General features: G+C 37.9%; 1 protein-coding gene across 1 annotated transcript in view; it reads right to left on the bottom strand.

Moving 5' to 3' along the window:
* Positions 1–552: 552 nt before the first annotated feature.
* kcnq1.2 (potassium voltage-gated channel, KQT-like subfamily, member 1.2) overlaps positions 553–18726 on the bottom strand; it is a 160346-nt gene continuing 142172 nt past the window's right edge. The window contains exon 18 of the mRNA XM_058646519.1: positions 553–2468. Within this exon, the coding sequence (XP_058502502.1) occupies positions 2322–2468 (147 nt within the window). The 3' untranslated portion in view covers positions 553–2321. The remainder of the gene's footprint in view (positions 2469–18726) is intronic.

The following is an 18726-nucleotide window of genomic DNA, read 5'->3' on the forward strand; positions in this document are numbered from 1 at the left end:
TCCTCTCTGCTCTCTTCCAGGGCTTCCCCGTATAATGCTCCTGCTGTCCTTCTCCAGTCTCTCACTCTTTTCCCCTGTTTGTCCACCCCTCTCTCGGGGCAAACCCCCTCCCTCTCTCTCAGCACTGGGCCGTGCTGATCTTGGGACACCCCCAGTATTTTTTGGCCTTTGACGGCAAATATAATTGAGTGGTAATATGAGACATATTCCCCTTTTCCTCTGCATGCCTTGTTCAATGGGTTATGGAATATTGAAGTTTAAAGCAGGCACGGAGAATGTGTTATTTTTTCTTTCTCTTCTCCCTTTGTGGTGATTGCAGTGAGAAAGGAATTTCGTGAGATGATGAGGAGATTTTATTTGGATGGAAACGCCGGCCTATGACTTACCTTGACCCAACCCAGCTCAGAAAAAAAAAGAGGATAAGACAGGTTTTCACCCTCCAGTAAAAGCAAATTATGGACCAGATGAGCTGGTAATCAAACTCTTCCCAAGCCAAGAGCGCAGGCCAGAGTGTAATGAAATGCAGTTTTATTATTTACAGCAGAACTACAGTGCAGAGAGTATGCATAAATATCATTTACAATCATTTCCATCCATCTGTACAACATGAGCCTCAGTCTCTGCGCCTCTCATCACTCCAGGGAGCAGACATGTTCCAGGTTGATCTTTCCACATGATAATAAATACAGTACAATAAGGCAACGTTTCTATTTACATCTCTTCAAAAAAAAAAAAAAAACTGTACAAGAGAACACAGACAGACAGATATGTATCAGCGTCTGTCACAAAATTAGATCCTTTAAATTAAATACAACCAGTTTGTTTCTTATACGATAAATAATAGATAATGACTGCCACAGCAAAAATATGAAAATATATGCTATGGTGCAGGCAGAGACGGAGACACCCTCCTCCTCTTTCTTTCTTGTTCACCCCTCTTTTGTGTGCACATTTTGTCTTTTTAGGAATGTGAATACTACAATTAGGGGAGGCCTTTCATACAGTAGCTACATAGTTGAGTTATTTTCTATTTTCAGCTTCCTACATACCTTAGTGTTCTGTCAGATAAATACAATGAGTATGAGAGCACAGTGTGAGCATTGTCTTTTTATTGCAAATGTGGGCTCTCAGCGGTAGCCTGATATTTCCTAACATTTCATACTGACTTAGTGCGCCAGCTCCGTAAAGCCTGCTGTTTAAATTCTGCACATTTTCCAGTGTTTCTTTTCATTAGACACTCACAGTGCGTAATCTCTCTTTACCAGGAATTCGGCATTCAATTAGCTCAGAGGAGAAAGAAAAAAAAAATAATAATCAGCGCTATAATGGGGCAAATTTATTTCAAATAGCACACAGCAGTGCAAGCCCCTAAAAGAGGGTAATGAAGGATATTAAGTCGGGGTCTGGTGGTGCTGTCATGAGAGTCCCAGATCAAAATACAGTACATACGAAGCCTTTCATTTAAGAAACCTTGAGCAAACAGAGAGCAAGCCATGAATGACTGTATTCCTCGAACACAACACCAGGCAGTGTCTCATCAGTTTGGCTATTTTTATCAGCTCTAATGTAGCTGTAAATCAGCACCATGTTAGCAGCTCAACCCACCCCAGACACATTTCTTTAGTTCTATTTCTTTTGGGCCAGTAACGCAGGGCAAAGTCAACAGATAATCTGCCTTTCCCTCCTCGTGTTATTTGATCACTACTAACAAATACCCGCTGCAGTCTAGATGGATATGTGGCTATGGAAATAACCCTGTTGTGTACTTGCTGTGGTTGGTGCCAAGATAATCAGAAGGATTTGAGGAATGCCATGACTGGACTCTCAGCTTTTCTCTGTGTCTTTGGGGAGCTCGAGTGTTTTGACTGCATTACAACTTCATTACTGGGTTAGTTAGCTTTGAAATAACATTTGAAGTAGCGGAATGTAGCTCAATGACAAGCCACACATAAATGAACATCATCTGAGTAGTGTGATTACGAGGTTAATCTAATAAATTGAAATGAATTCCTGCAGTATGTGCAGAATCAGTGCCCACAGTGCTGTGTAGAAGAGGAAAGATGCTTGTAGACAATTAAAAAAAAAAAACAAGAGAGCCTAACAGGCCAAACAAACATAGAAGGTCATTCTTCAGTCTCACTCTCAGTGGCTCTCTGTTAAAACTTGTTCTCTTCTCGGGGGTCAAAGGTCTGTGAGAAATGTCAAAAACAAAGGGAGGGAATGGGGTCCCCCTTTTTATTTCGCAGGCCCCTATGCAAGGGACTAGCCTGTGTGTACTACTGCCTTTTTAATTGTCCATGGGTTAGGGTTTCTCTGTGACATCAGGGCCCTTCATCCATACTGGTCCCCATGCATTTCTGGATAGTCACCCTGTGGATGGATGGCTTGGACGTCAGCTCCGACTTGGGCGGGAACTGCTTCCTCAGGATCTGCAGGACCGAATCCATCTTCCGGTCCATCTGATAAACCTGGCCATAAGGACAAAAGGCAGACACGTGAGATCGGCTGAATACCTCCAGGATAAACAAACACGGTGGATGAGTCTGTGCTTTTGTTTCATAAGCGTCTGCCTCTTCATTGTTGCGACACCAATGACAGAGCAGCGCGCGGTATAATGACACGTTAGTCTGCCAGCCGCTGTCTACCTGCAAAAGCCACTCATTACAGAAGCCGTTGAGCCATGTGATGTCTGAGTGCGTGGACAGACAGTCGCGCACAAGCCATTGTTGTTTACGTTTCCCCAACTGTAAACAAAGGTGTGTCACCCCCGACAGAGACATCTCTGACGAAGCACAGCCAGTCTGACTATGCTGCGACGGCACATAAATACATAAATAGCTCCACCTGAGTGACAGACTACCTGCTTCCATGCAAATACCGTGGGGACATTATGCATATGTACGCACGCAAGTGCCCGCATGTAACACACATAAGTACAGCCACAAAAAAAGAGGGTTGCTGAAGCATTCTGCACACAAAACTTCAAAGGGATGTTGCTATATCTTAACAGCCTTGGCCTTGGTTTTACCTTTGTACTTATCCCGTTAGCCCCACAGTCAGACACCGTGCACACACAGGCCAACATTCTCCAATGGCTCAAATGGCTTCAAGAAACCAAGGAAAACGGCGAGGACGGTGCTTTGTAAATCAAGGCCTGAACAGCAGAGCACATCAAAGAGCCATAACATCTCACGCACAAGGCAGATCAGACAGATTCAGACTCCCGTCTCTGCGAGACACTGATAGTGAACAACCGGAGCCCAACTGTGTTTTTTTTTTTTTTTTGACAGGCATCTTTAAGACAGTTAACATCAATGACATTTCTTTTTTTAATGGTCATTAGGCTACGGCCCCTCCTCCTCCCCCTCCTCCTCATCTTTTAGAGAGTGTGCCTGATAGTCCAGATGTTTTTATAGCAGAGCAGGACATTTAGCAGCTATTATTGTTGTTGAAATATGAGCTATAATAGGAAGCTTAAATCTAAAGTATGTGTCACAGAAAAAAAAGAACAACATCACATCATAGCACGCTAACCATAGTCTTGTATAAACAACTTGGCCTTGACAAATTTAGTGTCCATTCAAATTGATATATGTGTATATTAGTTTAGCTGTTTTGCCAGCAAATGTCTCTTTGGGCGACTCAAGCTGCTAAATCTCTTTAATATAAAGTGCATATTTAACATTTCTGTATATCAGCAAAAGGTTGCAAAGTTCCTGTGAAAGTACACTGGCTGCTTATGAAACTAATTTCCAGTCAATTACGTGTAAATACTGGACTGCTAGGGCATATACAGTATAATGGAACAAGCATAATTTCACTTTGACCTTTTTTGCTGGGGTTCACTGATATTTCACCATCCACAGTACTTTCCTGTGAGATTTTACAATGACCTAAATAGTTGTAGCTAAGTAGATGAAGCACGCGCGGGGCCCGGATGAAGCTTAGAGAATAATAGGCTATCATAAACATGTTGGGCAGTAATCTACAGACTTATCAACATTCTGGTTGGGGCTTAAAAAGGATCAAGAATTCCTCCTGCTGTGTGTCAGCAGAGAGCGGCCCCCGCGACTCAGGAGAGACAACTGAAATACATGTATCCAGGCGCGTTGCAGACACAAATTTATTGCCTATGTGTGCGCTGTCTGGGTACATTGGTGGTGAGAGATTGTGCAAGTGCATGTTTACGAGTGTGTCACTCGCGGTTGTGAGCTTGGGTGTTGCAATCCTGGTAACGTGGATGTAGACGTCGCGTGTCACCGTGACAATATCTTATTTACCATTGATTTATTTATTTATATTTCAGTCAGACAACTCGCACCTGAATGTCAGCGTTGGTATACAAACAGTTTAGCTCTGGCGTCGAGGCTCCGACTTAATCACTTCTCACGGATATGTTTACACAGACATATTATGGGAGTGATGAGCAAACATTCTAAACCCCCAGTCGGAAGTCTGCAGGTGGATGCTGGGGTGGAGGTGGGGCCTAGAACACGGACACCAAAGCAAGGCAGCTTAATCCGTCTGAGGTTGTTGGGTCTCTTACCAGAACCTTACCATCATTTATGGTTTATTTTTGTCTCTGGTTAAGGGTATGATAAGGTTAGAGTAAGATAAGTAGTAGAAGTAGTTTCCAAAGAAAAGAAAAAAATCTGCTGCCTTCGAAAGTAACATATAATAGAGACAAAATTCACTATTTAATAGTCGATAATAATTCAACTCACGGGACATCTTAGAAGGTAGTTTATACTGTGTTTCATACTAATACCCTGGTGAGTACTTTTTTCTTGCATAAGCTTATGACACATAACTTTGTGTCCTGCAGTTCTTACAGCTACTAATGTTTATGACCTTTGTGATACGTTCACATTTTCAGCTGATGTGGGTACAGAGTGTGACTATATGTTTTTTGGTATTTCTATGATTTAAAAACGATGGGACATGGAAATGATTTTTCAGCCATTGGCTTCGGGTTGCCCTTGGTTCCCTAAATTGATGTCTACTGTTGGACTGTTGAGAAGGGCGTTTTTGTTAAATTGACCACCCTGTGTCATGTGCAAATGGTCGGGTTGGGTGTCACCACTGCTGTGTCGCAAATAAACACATGTGATCTAGTGACAGGTGACGGTCCAGCTGTCCCCGACCCTCCCTCTGACCACAGACAACACATGAGACAGTCACTAAGAGGCCTGACACTTCAGCAGCAGGGCTTTCCCTGAACCCAGATAAGGTCCCTCTGACAGAGTCCACGCAGACAGACAGATGCATGGACACATGTCCATGTGTGCACTGCTTTAATGCTTTGCTTCATGGAAGTTTTTCTTTTCAATCTATTCAAGAAGAATATTTTAGAGTGACATTTTGAGGGAGCTCTTGAGCGATGTACCTCTCTTTCCCTCTTTTCTTATCTCTTTTTTCATTATTTCTAAACACACCTATGTGCAGATATATATAATACCTAACATTAAGTATACATAGGATGTGATACAACGACTTTTTATTCAACAAAAACTCTTAATTTGACTCACTAATAGTATGTCGCTTAATGAACATAAGCTATATTATACTAAGACTAATTATCTTCAAAATTGCTTGTTTTGTCAACCAGCAATTCAAAAACAGCTTCAATACTATGAGCCGAGGTGACAATCCTCACATTTATGGCTTAACAAAGTACGTCTGACTATTGACCCGTACTTGAAGAACTTCCAGTAATTGCATTGACTAGCGGAGACATGAAATAATGGGACAACAGTGGGGAGGACAAACAGCTCCTGTTCACACAAAACACCCTTCCTGAACCACTTTCCTGCCCCAGTCCCGGTGTCTTTTTGTTGTCTGGTACAGTACAACAAACACGGGAGCATACAAGTAGACAAACAAACACACAAACATTACGTACACACTTGTTCGTGCTGCTCTGCCTGTCACATACAAAGCAAGCATGAATCCAGTCTTTATTTTTTGAATAGCAAAATCGCACACAATGTCCCTGACTACACTTAATCTCGGGTGCTCCACCAGGCGCAAATGCATTTACTATTCCATTAATGTGGGGGGACAATGACAAGTCAGTCAGTCCAAAACAGGTGTACAATCAGGTTAGAGGATTTGTGCCACCTGACTTGGGGTCGTATAAAGTCATGGTGTCTGGGTACTATGACTGATACAAAAAATCATTTAACTGACAAAAAAACTAAAACTCTCAAAACATGATTAATTCAACGTAAATAAGCTGGTGTGGTGACATTAGCTATTTGGACATGAGTCAAAATCACGATGAGACGACAAAAACACAGATAGCATCAACTCTATTGTCCTGCGGGATAACATTTTTGTACACACTCATGCTGTGTCACAATTAAAGAAACCAGAGGGAAAACAAGAACAGATAATGACACACGTCTGACATACCTCAAATCAGACATTAGACAATGGGTTTGATTTATGAATCCGCCTGGAGACAAACTACAAATGCTGTTTTGCCAAGCAGTACTACATCAACCACACATAGCTTTGATTCCTATTCTGTTCCCAATTCAAAACCTTCCAGACGTGTGGCATAACGTCAAAACAATATGATATGACTCTGGAATATAAAATACAGTGTATTAGTTATTTGGGCTTGAATATTTAAAAAGAAAATGGATATACATTATGATGGATCTACACAAAGGGAATAATAAAATCAAGAGATGAGATGAGAAGACTGCTTTAAATGTCCTTCATTCACACACACACACACACACACTCTTCACAAACAGGGCAGTGCTGATAGAGTGATTCACACTGCCATCTGTTGGGGAGTTAATAAAGCCTGGAGAAAATCTTGGGGCTGCTACCACTGCATTCTCCGACCCATGCCAAATTCTACCATTACATGATAACTGACACATGGAGATGTGACATGCAAAATGATGTATGATACTGGATGAGAACGAGGGAGTTTGTGGTGGACTCGACATGTAATGAATGGTAATTAGGCATTGTGAAGTGGTGATGGAGATGGAGAGAAGAAGTCAACACACTGTACAGAGCAGTCCTGACTGGAGTAGATACTTTGTGTTTAAACATTGACACAGAGACACATTTACCCCCCCCCCCCCCCACCGTTTTTCTCTGTGATGGTCACTTTAAGGAGGAATTGAGGTGCGGGGCTGCCACCAAAAAGGCTACCAACTCCTGGAATGTCTTGGCACCTGTATCCGACCAGGCCACACTATTCAACAAAACAAGATTCCTGTCATTGGCATGCTCTTAATCACATTGAGACAATGGAGACACACTGGGACAGAGAGAGAAAGAGAGCGAGAGATAAGAAGAGAGGAAGTCACTGTCCCTGCATGCTGTAATGAATGTGTGATGCACTTCCCTTACGTGTAACACCAGACAGTTTTAAAGCATCATTTTTTTTCTTGCTTTTGTTATGACTGTGCTTACTCATACAACAATAGTGTGACACACACAATGTTCGTTCCATTGGGTCCTTCACTTTCACACCGGGTTTTGTTTTTCCTTGATATCTATTTTTTTAGTGCCTGCGGCTGCAAGGCATACTAGTCAGAACTCCCAAGAGTTCTGACTAGAATGCATTGCAGCGCAAGCATCTCTTGTTATTCTACGTGTTTATTCCGCTTGATTTTCCTCTTCCTCCCAAAAATTTGGACTGTAACTCGTCCCGCAGTTTTAAGAAAACCCCCACACATTCTATATCAAAACAAAAAAATGGTGTGCTATAAGCATTTCGAGTTACCATGGCGACAACAATGGCAAAAAATGTCCACATACAGATGAATGGGAAACGGTTGAAAGAAGAAGAAAAACCAAGCACACTTTGAAGCATCACAGTGACGTCATACATTAACATAGAGACGTGATTGAAACTTTGAATGGATCACAAGACTTGGGATTTTTCTCACCAAACTCAAATTTTTTATAAATATTAAGATTGTCATCCAAAATCGGTCAAAAATTTCATAGTATAATATGTCGTCCAAAAAGGGTCAAAAAAGTCATAGTATAGTATGTTGTCCAAAATCGGTCAAAAATGTCATAGTATAGTATGTCGTCCAACATCGGTAAAAATCGTCATAGTATAGCATGTCGTCCAAAAAGGGTAAAAAAATGTCATAGAATAGTGTGTCGTCCAAAATCTTTCAAAAAAGTCATAGTATAGTATGTCGTCCAAAATCGGTCAAAAAGTCATAGTATAGTATGTCGTCCAAAATCGGTCAAAAAAGTCATAGTATAGTATGTTGTCCAAAATCGGTCAAAAATGTCATAGTATAGTTTGTCGTCCAACATCGGTAAAAATCGTCATAGTATAGTATGTCGTCCAAAAAGGGTAAAAAAATGTCATAGAATAGTATGTCGTCCAAAATCGTTCAAAAAAGTCATAGTATAGTATGTCGTCCAAAATCGGTCAACAAAGTCATAGTATAGTATGTCGTCCAAAATCGGTCAAAAATGTCATAGTATAGCATGTCGTACCAAATCGGTCAAAAATGTCATAGTATAGTATGTCCTCCAAAATAGGTCAAAAAAGTCATAGTAAAGTATGTCGTCCAAAATCACCAAAAAATGCCAAAGTATAGTATGGCGTCCAAAATCACCAAAAAATGTCATAGTATAGCATGTCGTTCCAAATCGATCAAAAATGTCATAGTAAAGTATGTCGTCCAAAATCGGTCAAAAATGTCATAGTATAGTATGTCGTCCAAAAAGGGTCAAAAAATGTCATAGAATAGTATGCCGTCCAAAATCGTTCAAAAAAGTCATAGTAGAGTATGTCGTCCCAAATCGGTCAAAAATGTCATGGTATAGTATGTCGTCCAAAATCGGTCAAAAATGTCAAAGTATAGCATGTCGTCCCAAATCGGTCAAAAATGTCATAGTATAGTATGTCATCCAAAATCCCCAAAAAATGCCATAGTATAGCATGTCGTCTCAAATCGGTCAAAAATGTCATAGTATAGTATGTCGTCCCCAATCGGTCAAAAATGTCATGGTATAGTATGTCGTCCGAAATCGGTCAAAAATGTCAAAGTATAGCATGTCGTCCCAAATCGGTCAAAAATGTCATAGTATAGCATGTCGTCCAAAATCCCCCAAAAATGTCATAGTATAGTATGTCGTCCAAAAAAGTATGTCATTTAACACCAATACTTCTCAAGATTGCAAAAGGCACTTGTTTCAACCAGGGTTTGAACCCGAGTCTTCTATGTTAAAGGCAAAAGTGTTATCCACTACACCAACCGTGTTGTTCTAAAGTATGTTGTCCAAAAAGGGTCAAAAAAGTTATAGTATAGTATGTCGTCCAAAATCACCAAAAAAGTCATAGTATAGAATGTCGTCCAAAATCACCAAAAAATGTCATAGTATAGTATGTCGTCCAAAATTGGTCAAAAATGTCATAGTATAGCATGTCGTCCCAAATCGGTCAAAAATGTCATAGTATAGTATGTCGTCCAAAAAAGTATGTCATTTAACACCAATACTTCTCAGGATTGCGAAAGGCACTTGTCTCAACCAGGGCCTCAACCCGAGTCTTCTATGTTAAAGGCAGAAGTGATATCCACTACACCAACCGTGTTGTTCTGAAAGACACCAAACCATCATCCTAAAGTACTGTATGTTGTCCAAAAAGGGTCAAAAAAGTTATAGTATAGTACGTCGTCCAAAATCACCAAAAATGTCATAGTATAGCATGTCGTCCCAAATCGGTCAAAAATGTCATAGTATAGCATGTCGTCCCAAATCGGTCAAAAATGTCATAGTATAATATGTCGTCCAAAATCGGTCAAAAATGTCATAGTATAGCATGTCGTCCCAAATCGGTCAAAAATGTCATGGTATAGTATGTCGTCCAAAATCGGTCAAAAAAGTCATAGTATAGCATGTCGTTCCAAATCGGTCAAAAATGTCATAGTATAGCATGTCGTCCCAAATCGGTCAAAAATGTCATAGTATAGCATGTCGTCCAAAATCGGTCAAAAATGTCATAGTATAGTATGTCGTCCAAAATCGGTCAAAAATGTCATAGTATAGTATGTCGTCCAAAATCACCAAAAAATGTCATAGTATAGTATGTCGTCCAAAAAGGGTCAAAAAATGTCATAGAATAGTATGTTGTCCCAAATCGGTCAAAAATGTCATAGTAAGTATGTCGTCCAAAATCGGTCAAAAATGTCATAGTATATCATGTCGTCCCAAATCGGTCAAAAATGTCATAGTATAATATGTCGTCCAAAATAGGTCAAAAAAGTCATAGTATAGTATGTCGTCATAATTAGGTCAAAAAAGTCATAGTATAGCATGTCGTTCCAAATCGGTCAAAAATGTCATAGTATAGTATGTCGTCCAAAATCGGTCAAAAATGTCATAGTATAGCATGTCGTCCCAAATTGGTCAAAAATGTCATAGTATATAGTATGTCGTCCAAAATCGGTCAAAAATGTCATAGTATAGCAAGTCGTCCCAAATCGGTCAAAAATGTCATAGTATAGTATGTCGTCCAAAATCGTTCAAAAATGTCATAGTATAGTATGTCGTCCAAAATCCCCCAAAAATGTCATAGTATAGTATGTCGTCCAAAAAAGTATGTCATTTAACACCAATACTTCTCAGGATTGCGAAAGGCACTTGTTTCAACCAGGGCCTCAACCCGAGTCTTCTATGTTAAAGGCAGAAGTGATATCCACTACACCAACCGTGTTGTTCTGAAAGACACCAAACCATCATCCTAAAGTACTGTATGTTGTCCAAAAAGGGTCAAAAAAGTTATAGTATAGTACGTCGTCCAAAATCACCAAAAATGTCATAGTATAGCATGTCGTCCCAAATCGGTCAAAAATGTCATAGTATAGCATGTCGTCCCAAATCGGTCAAAAATGTCATAGTATAGCATGTCGTCCCAAATCGGTCAAAAATGTCATAGTATAGCATGTCGTCCCAAATCGGTCAAAAATGTCATAGTATAATATGTCGTCCAAAATCGGTCAAAAATGTCATAGTATAATATGTCGTCCAAAATCGGTCAAAAATGTCATAGTATAGCATGTCGTCCCAAATCGGTCAAAAATGTCATGGTATAGTATGTCGTCCAAAATCGGTCAAAAAAGTCATAGTATAGCATGTCGTTCCAAATCGGTCAAAAATGTCATAGTATAGCATGTCGTCCCAAATCGGTCAAAAATGTCATAGTATAGCATGTCGTCCAAAATCGGTCAAAAATGTCATAGTATAGTATGTCGTCCAAAATCGGTCAAAAATGTCATAGTATAGTATGTCGTCCAAAATCACCAAAAAATGTCATAGTATAGTATGTCGTCCAAAAAGGGTCAAAAAATGTCATAGAATAGTATGTTGTCCCAAATCGGTCAAAAATGTCATAGTAAGTATGTCGTCCAAAATCGGTCAAAAATGTCATAGTATATCATGTCGTCCCAAATCGGTCAAAAATGTCATAGTATAATATGTCGTCCAAAATAGGTCAAAAAAGTCATAGTATAGTATGTCGTCCAAAATAGGTCAAAAAAGTCATAGTATAGTATGTCGTCCAAAATCACCAAAAAATGTCATAGTATAGCATGTCGTCCCAAATTGGTCAAAAATGTCATAGTATAGTATGTCGTCCAAAATCGGTCAAAAAAGTCATAGTATAGCATGTCGTTCCAAATCGGTCAAAAATGTCATAGTATAGCATGTTGTCCCAAATCGGTCAAAAATGTCATAGTATAGTATGTCGTCCAAAATAGGTCAAAAAAGTCATAGTATAGTATGTCGTCCAAAATCGGTCAAAAATGTCATTATAGCATGTCGTCCCAAATCGGTCAAAAATGTCATAGTATAGCATGTCGTCCAAAATTGGTCAAAAATGTCATAGTATAGCATGTCGTCCCAAATCTGTCAAAAATGTCATAGTATAGTATGTCGTCCAAAATCGGTCAAAAATGTCATAGTATAGCATGTCGTCCCAAATCGGTCAAAAATGTCATAGTATAATATGTCGTCCAAAATAGGTCAAAAAAGTCATAGTATAGTATGTCATCCAAAATCACCAAAAAATGTCATAGTATAGTATGTCGTCCAAAATCGGTCAAAAAAGTCAAAATATAGCATGTCGTCCAAAATCGGTCAAAAATGTCATAGTATAGCATGTCGTCCAAAATCGGTCAAAAATGTCATAGTATAGCATGTCGTCCAAAATCGGTCAAAAATGTCATAGTATAGTATGTTGTCCCAAATCGGTCAAAAATGTCATAGTATAGTATGTTGTCCCAAATCGGTCAAAAAAATCATAGTATAGTATGTCGTCCAAAATCGGTCAAAAAAGTCATAGTATAGTATGTCGTCCAAAATCGGTCAAAAATGTCATAGTATAGTATGTCGTCCAAAATAGGTCAAAAAAGTCATAGTATAGTATGTCATCCAAAATCACCAAAAAATGTCATAGTATAGTATGTCGTCCAAAATCGGTCAAAAAAGTCATAGTATAGTATGTCGTCCAAAATCACCAAAAAATGTCATAGTATAGTATGTCGTCCAAAAAGGGTCAAAAAATATCATAGAATAGTATGCCGTCCAAAATCGTTCAAAAAAGTCATAGTATAGTATGTCGTCCAAAATCGGTCAAAAAAGTCATAGTATAGTATGTCGTCCAAAATCGGTCAAAAAAGTCATAGTATAGCATGTCGTCCAAAATCGGTCAAAAATGTCATAGTATAGCATGTCGTCCAAAATCGGTCAAAAATGTCATAGTATAGCATGTCGTCCCAAATCTGTCAAAAATGTCATAGTATAGTATGTCGTCCAAAATAGGTCAAAAATGTCATAGTATAGTATGTCCTCCAAAATAGGTCAAAAAAGTCATAGTAAAGTATGTCGTCCAAAATCACCAAAAAATGCCAAAGTATAGTATGGCGTCCAAAATCACCAAAAAATGTCATAGTATAGCATGTCGTTCCAAATCGATCAAAAATGTCATAGTAAAGTATGTCGTCCAAAATCGGTCAAAAATGTCATAGTATAGTATGTCGTCCAAAATCCCCCAAAAATGTCATAGTAAAGTATGTCGTCCAAAATAGGAAAAAAAAGTCATAGTATAGTATGTCGTCCAAAATCACCAAAAAATGTCATAGTATAGTATGTCGTCCAAAAAGGGTCAAAAAATGTCATAGAATAGTATGCCGTCCAAAATCGTTCAAAAAAGTCATAGTATAGTATGTCGTCCAAAATTGGTCAAAAATGTCATAGTATAGCAAGTCGTCCCAAATCGGTCAAAAAAGTCATAGTATAGTATGTCGTCCAAAATCACCAAAAAATGTCATAGTATAGTATGTCGTCCAAAAAGGATCAAAAAATGTCATAGAATAGTATGCCGTCCAAAATCGTTCAAAAAAGTCATAGTATAGTATGTCGTCCCAAATCGGTCAAAAAAGTCATAGTATAGTATGTCGTCCAAAATCGGTCGAAAAAGTCATAGTATAGTATGTCGTCCAAAATCACCAAAAAATGTCATAGTATAGTATGTCGTCCAAAAAGGGTCAAAAAATGTCATAGAATAGTATGCCGTCCAAAATCGTTCAAAAAAGTCATAGTATAGTATGTCGTCCAAAATCGTTCAAAAAAGTCATAGTATAGCATGTCGTCCTAAATCGGTCAAAAATGTCATAGTATAGCATGTCGTCCCAAATCTGTCAAAAATTTCATAGTATAGTATGTCGTCCAAAATAGGTCAAAAATGTCATAGTATATATAGTATGTTGTCCCAAATCGGTCAAAAATGTCATAGTATAATATGTCGTCCAAAATCGGTCAAAAAAAGTCATAGTATAGTATGGCGTCCAAAATAGGTCAAAAAAGTCATAGTATAGTATGTCGTCCAAAATCGGTCAAAAAAGTCATAGTATAGCATGTCGTCCAAAATAGGTCAAAAAAGTCATAGAATAGTATGCCGTCCAAAATCGGTCAAAAAAGTCATAGTATAGTATGTCGTCCAAAATCGGTCAAAAAAGTCATAGTATAGTATGGCGTCCAAAATAGGTAAAAAAAGTCATAGAATAGTATGCCGTCCAAAATCGGTCAAAAAAGTCATAGTATAGTATGTCGTCCAAAATCGGTCAAAAAAGTCATAGTATAGCATGTCGTCCAAAAAAGTACGTCATTTAACACCAATACTTCTCAGGATTGCGAAAGGCACTTGTTTCAACCAGGGCTTGAACCTGAGTCTTCTATGTTAAAGGCAAAAGTGTTATCCACTACACCAACCGTGTTGTTCTGAAAGAAACCAAACCATCATCCTAAAGTATGTTGTCCAAAAAGGGTCAAAAAAGTTATAGTATAGTATGTCGTCCAAAATCACCAAAAAATGTCATAGTATAGTATGTCGTCCAAAATCACCAAAAAATGTCATAGTATAGTATGTCGTCCAAAATTGGTCAAAAATGTCATAGTATAGCAAGTCGTCCCAAATCGGTCAAAAAAGTCATAGTATAGTATGTCGTCCAAAATCACCAAAAAATGTCATAGTATAGTAGGTCGTCCAAAAAGGATCAAAAAATGTCATAGAATAGTATGCCGTCCAAAATCGTTCAAAAAAGTCATAGTATAGTATGTCGTCCAAAATCGGTCAAAAAAGTCATAGTATAGTATGTCGTCCAAAATCGGTCGAAAAAGTCATAGTATAGTATGTCGTCCAAAATCACCAAAAAATGTCATAGTATAGTATGTCGTCCAAAAAGGGTCAAAAAATGTCATAGAATAGTATGCCGTCCAAAATCGTTCAAAAAAGTCATAGTATAGTATGTCGTCCAAAATCGGTCAAAAAAGTCATAGTATAGCATGTCGTCCAAAATCGGTCAAAAATGTCATAGTATAGCATGTCGTCCCAAATCTGTCAAAAATTTCATAGTATGGTATGTCGTCCAAAATAGGTCAAAAATGTCATAGTATATATAGTATGTTGTCCCAAATCGGTCAAAAATGTCATAGTATAATATGTCGTCCAAAATCGGTCAAAAAAAGTCATAGTATAGTATGGCGTCCAAAATAGGTCAAAAAAGTCATAGTATAGTATGTCGTCCAAAATCGGTCAAAAAAGTCATAGTATAGTATGGCGTCCAAAATAGGTCAAAAAAGTCATAGAATAGTATGCCGTCCAAAATCGGTCAAAAAAGTCATAGTATAGTATGTCGTCCAAAATCAGTCAAAAAAGTCATAGTATAGTATGGCGTCCAAAATAGGTCAAAAAAGTCATAGAATAGTATGCCGTCCAAAATCGGTCAAAAAAGTCATAGTATAGTATGTCGTCCAAAATCGGTCAAAAAAGTCATAGTATAGCATGTCGTCCAAAATCGGTCAAAAATGTCATAGTATAGCATGTCGTCCAAAATCGGTCAAAAATGTCATAGTATAGCATGTCGTCCCAAATCTGTCAAAAATGTCATAGTATAGTATGTCGTCCAAAATAGGTCAAAAATGTCATAGTATATATAGTATGTTGTCCCAAATCGGTCAAAAATGTCATAGTATAATATGTCGTCCAAAATCGGTCAAAAAAAGTCATAGTATAGTATGGCGTCCAAAATAGGTCAAAAAAGTCAAAGTATAGTTTGTCAACCCAAATCCCCTAAAAATGTAATAGTATAGCATGTCGTCCCAAATCGGTCAAAAATGTCATAGTATAGTATGTCGTCCAAAATCCCCCAAAAATGTCATAGTATAGTATGTCGTCCAAAAAAGTATGTCATTAAACTTAACACCAATACTTCTCAGGATTGCGAAAGGAACTTGTTTCAACCAGGGCTTGAACCCGAGTCTTCTATGTTAAAGGCAAAAGTGTTATCCACTACACCAACCGTGTTGTTCTGAAAGACACCAAACCATCATCGTAAAGTATGTTGTCCAAAAAGGGTCAAAAAAGTTATAGTATAGCATGTCGTCCCAAGTCGGTCAAAAATGTCATAGTATAGTATGTCGTCCAAAATAGGTCAAAAATGTCATAGTATAGTATGTCGTCCCAAATCGGTCAAAAATGTCATAGTATAGTATGTTGTCCCAAATCGGTCAAAAAAGTCATAGTATAGTATGTCGTCCAAAATCGGTCAAAAAAGTCATAGTATAGTATGTCGTCCAAAATCACCAAAAAATGTCATAGAATAGCATGTCGTCCAAAAAGGGTCAAAAAATGTCATAGAATAGTATGCCGTCCAAAATCGTTCAAAAAATGTCATAGTATAGTATGTCGTCCAAAATCGGTCAAAAAAGTCATAGTATAGCATGTTGTCCCAAATCGGTCAAAAATGTCATAGTATAATATGTCGTCCAAAATCGGTCAAAAAAGTCATAGTATAGTATGGCGTCCAAAATAGGTCAAAAATGTCATAGTATAGTATGTCGTCCAAAATCCCCCAAAAATGTCATAGTATAGTATGTCGTCCAAAAAAGTATGTCATTAAACTTAACACCAATACTTCTCAGGATTGCGAAAGGAACTTGTTTCAACCAGGGCTTGAACCCGAGTCTTCTATGTTAAAGGCAAAAGTGTTATCCACTACACCAACCATGTTGTTCTGAAAGACACCAAACCATCATCCTAAAGTATGTTGTCCAAAAAGGGTCAAAAAAGTTATAGTATAGTATGTTGTCCAAAATCACCAAAAAAGTCATAGTATAATATGTCGTCCAAAATCACCAAAAAATGTCATAGTATAGTATGTCGTCCAAAATCGGTCAAAAATGTCATAGTATAGTATGTCGTCCAAAATCGGTCAAAAATGTCATAGTATAGCATGTCGTCCAAAATCGGTCAAAAATGTCATAGTATAGCATGTTGTCCAAAATCGGTCAAAAATGTCATAGTATAGCATGTCGTCCCAAATCTGTCAAAAATGTCATAGTATAGTATGTCGTCCAAAATAGGTCAAAAATGTCATAGTATAGTATGTTGTCCCAAATCGGTCAAAAATGTCATAGTATAATATGTCGTCCAAAATCGGTCAAAAAAGTCATAGTATAGTATGGCGTCCAAAATAGGTCAAAAATGTCATAGTATAGTATGTCGTCCAAAATCCCCCAAAAATGTCATAGTATAGTATGTCGTCCAAAAAAGTATGTCATTAAACTTAACACCAATACTTCTCAGGATTGCGAAAGGAACTTGTTTCAACCAGGGCTTGAACCCGAGTCTTCTATGTTAAAGGCAAAAGTGTTATCCACTACACCAACCATGTTGTTCTGAAAGACACCAAACCATCATCCTAAAGTATGTTGTCCAAAAAGGGTCAAAAAAGTTATAGTATAGTATGTTGTCCAAAATCACCAAAAAAGTCATAGTATAATATGTCGTCCAAAATCACCAAAAAATGTCATAGTATAGTATGTCGTCCAAAATCGGTCAAAAATGTCATAGTATAGCATGTCGTCCAAAATAGGTCAAAAAAGTCATAGTATAGCATGTCGTCGAAAATCACCCAAAAATGTCAGAGTATAGTATGGCGTCCAAAATGGGTCAAAAATGTCATGGTATAGTATGTCGTCCAGAATCGGTCACAAATGTCATAGTATAGTATGTCATCCAAAATCGGTCAAAAAAGTCATAGTATAGTATGTCGTCCAAAATCGGTCAAAAATGTCATAGTATAGTATGTCGTCCAAAATCGGTCAAAAATGTCATAGTATAGTATGTCGTCCCAAATTGGTCAAAAATGTCATAGTATAATATGTCGTCCAAAATAGGTCAAAAAAGTCATAGTATAGTATGTCGTCCAAAAAGGGTAAAAAAATGTCATAGAATAGTATGTTGTCCAAAATCGTTCAAAAAAGTCATAGTATAGTATGTCGTCCAAAATCGGTCAAAAAAGTCATAGTATAGTATGTCGTCCAAAATAGGTCAAAAAAGTCAAAGTATAGTTTGTCGTCCCAAATCCCCTAAAAATGTAATAGTATAGCATGTCGTCCCAAATCGGTCAAAAATGTCATAGTATAGTATGTCGTCCAAAATCCCCCAAAAATGTCATAGTATAGTATGTCGTCCAAAATCGGTCAAAAATGTCATAGTATAGCATGTCGTCCAAAATAGGTCAAAAAAGTCATAGTATAGTATGTCGTCCAAAATCACCAAAAAATGTCAAAGTATAGTATGGCTTCCAAAATCGGTCAAAAAAGTCATAGTATAGCATGTCGTCCGAAATCACCAAAAAATTTCAAAGTATAGTATGGCTTCCAAAATCGGTCATAAATGTCATAGTATAGTATGTCGTCCCAAATCGGTCAAAAATGTCATAGTATAGTATGTCGTCCAAAATAGGTAAAAAAAAGTCATAGTATAGTATGTCGTCCAAAATCGGTCAAAAAAGTCATAGTATAGCATGTCGTTCCAAATCGGTCAAAAATGTCATAGTATAGTATGTCGTCCAAAATAGGTAAAAAAAAGTCATAGTATAGTATGTCGTCCAAAATCGGTCAAAAAAGTCATAGTATAGCATGTCGTTCCAAATCGGTCAAAAAAGTCATAGTATAGCATGTTGTCCAAAATCACCAAAAAATTTCAAAGTATAGTATGGCTTCCAAAATCGGTCATAAATGTCATAGTATAGTATGTCGTCCCAAATCGGTCAAAAATGTCATAGTATAGTATGTCGTCCAAAATCGGTCAAAAAAGTCATAGTATAGTATGTCGTCCAAAATAGGTCAAAAAAGTCATAGTATAGCATGTCATCCAAAATC

The sequence above is a fragment of the Solea solea genome, chromosome 12 (assembly GCF_958295425.1).
Source record: "Solea solea chromosome 12, fSolSol10.1, whole genome shotgun sequence".
In the NCBI taxonomy this organism is placed as follows: Eukaryota; Metazoa; Chordata; class Actinopteri; order Pleuronectiformes; family Soleidae; genus Solea; species Solea solea.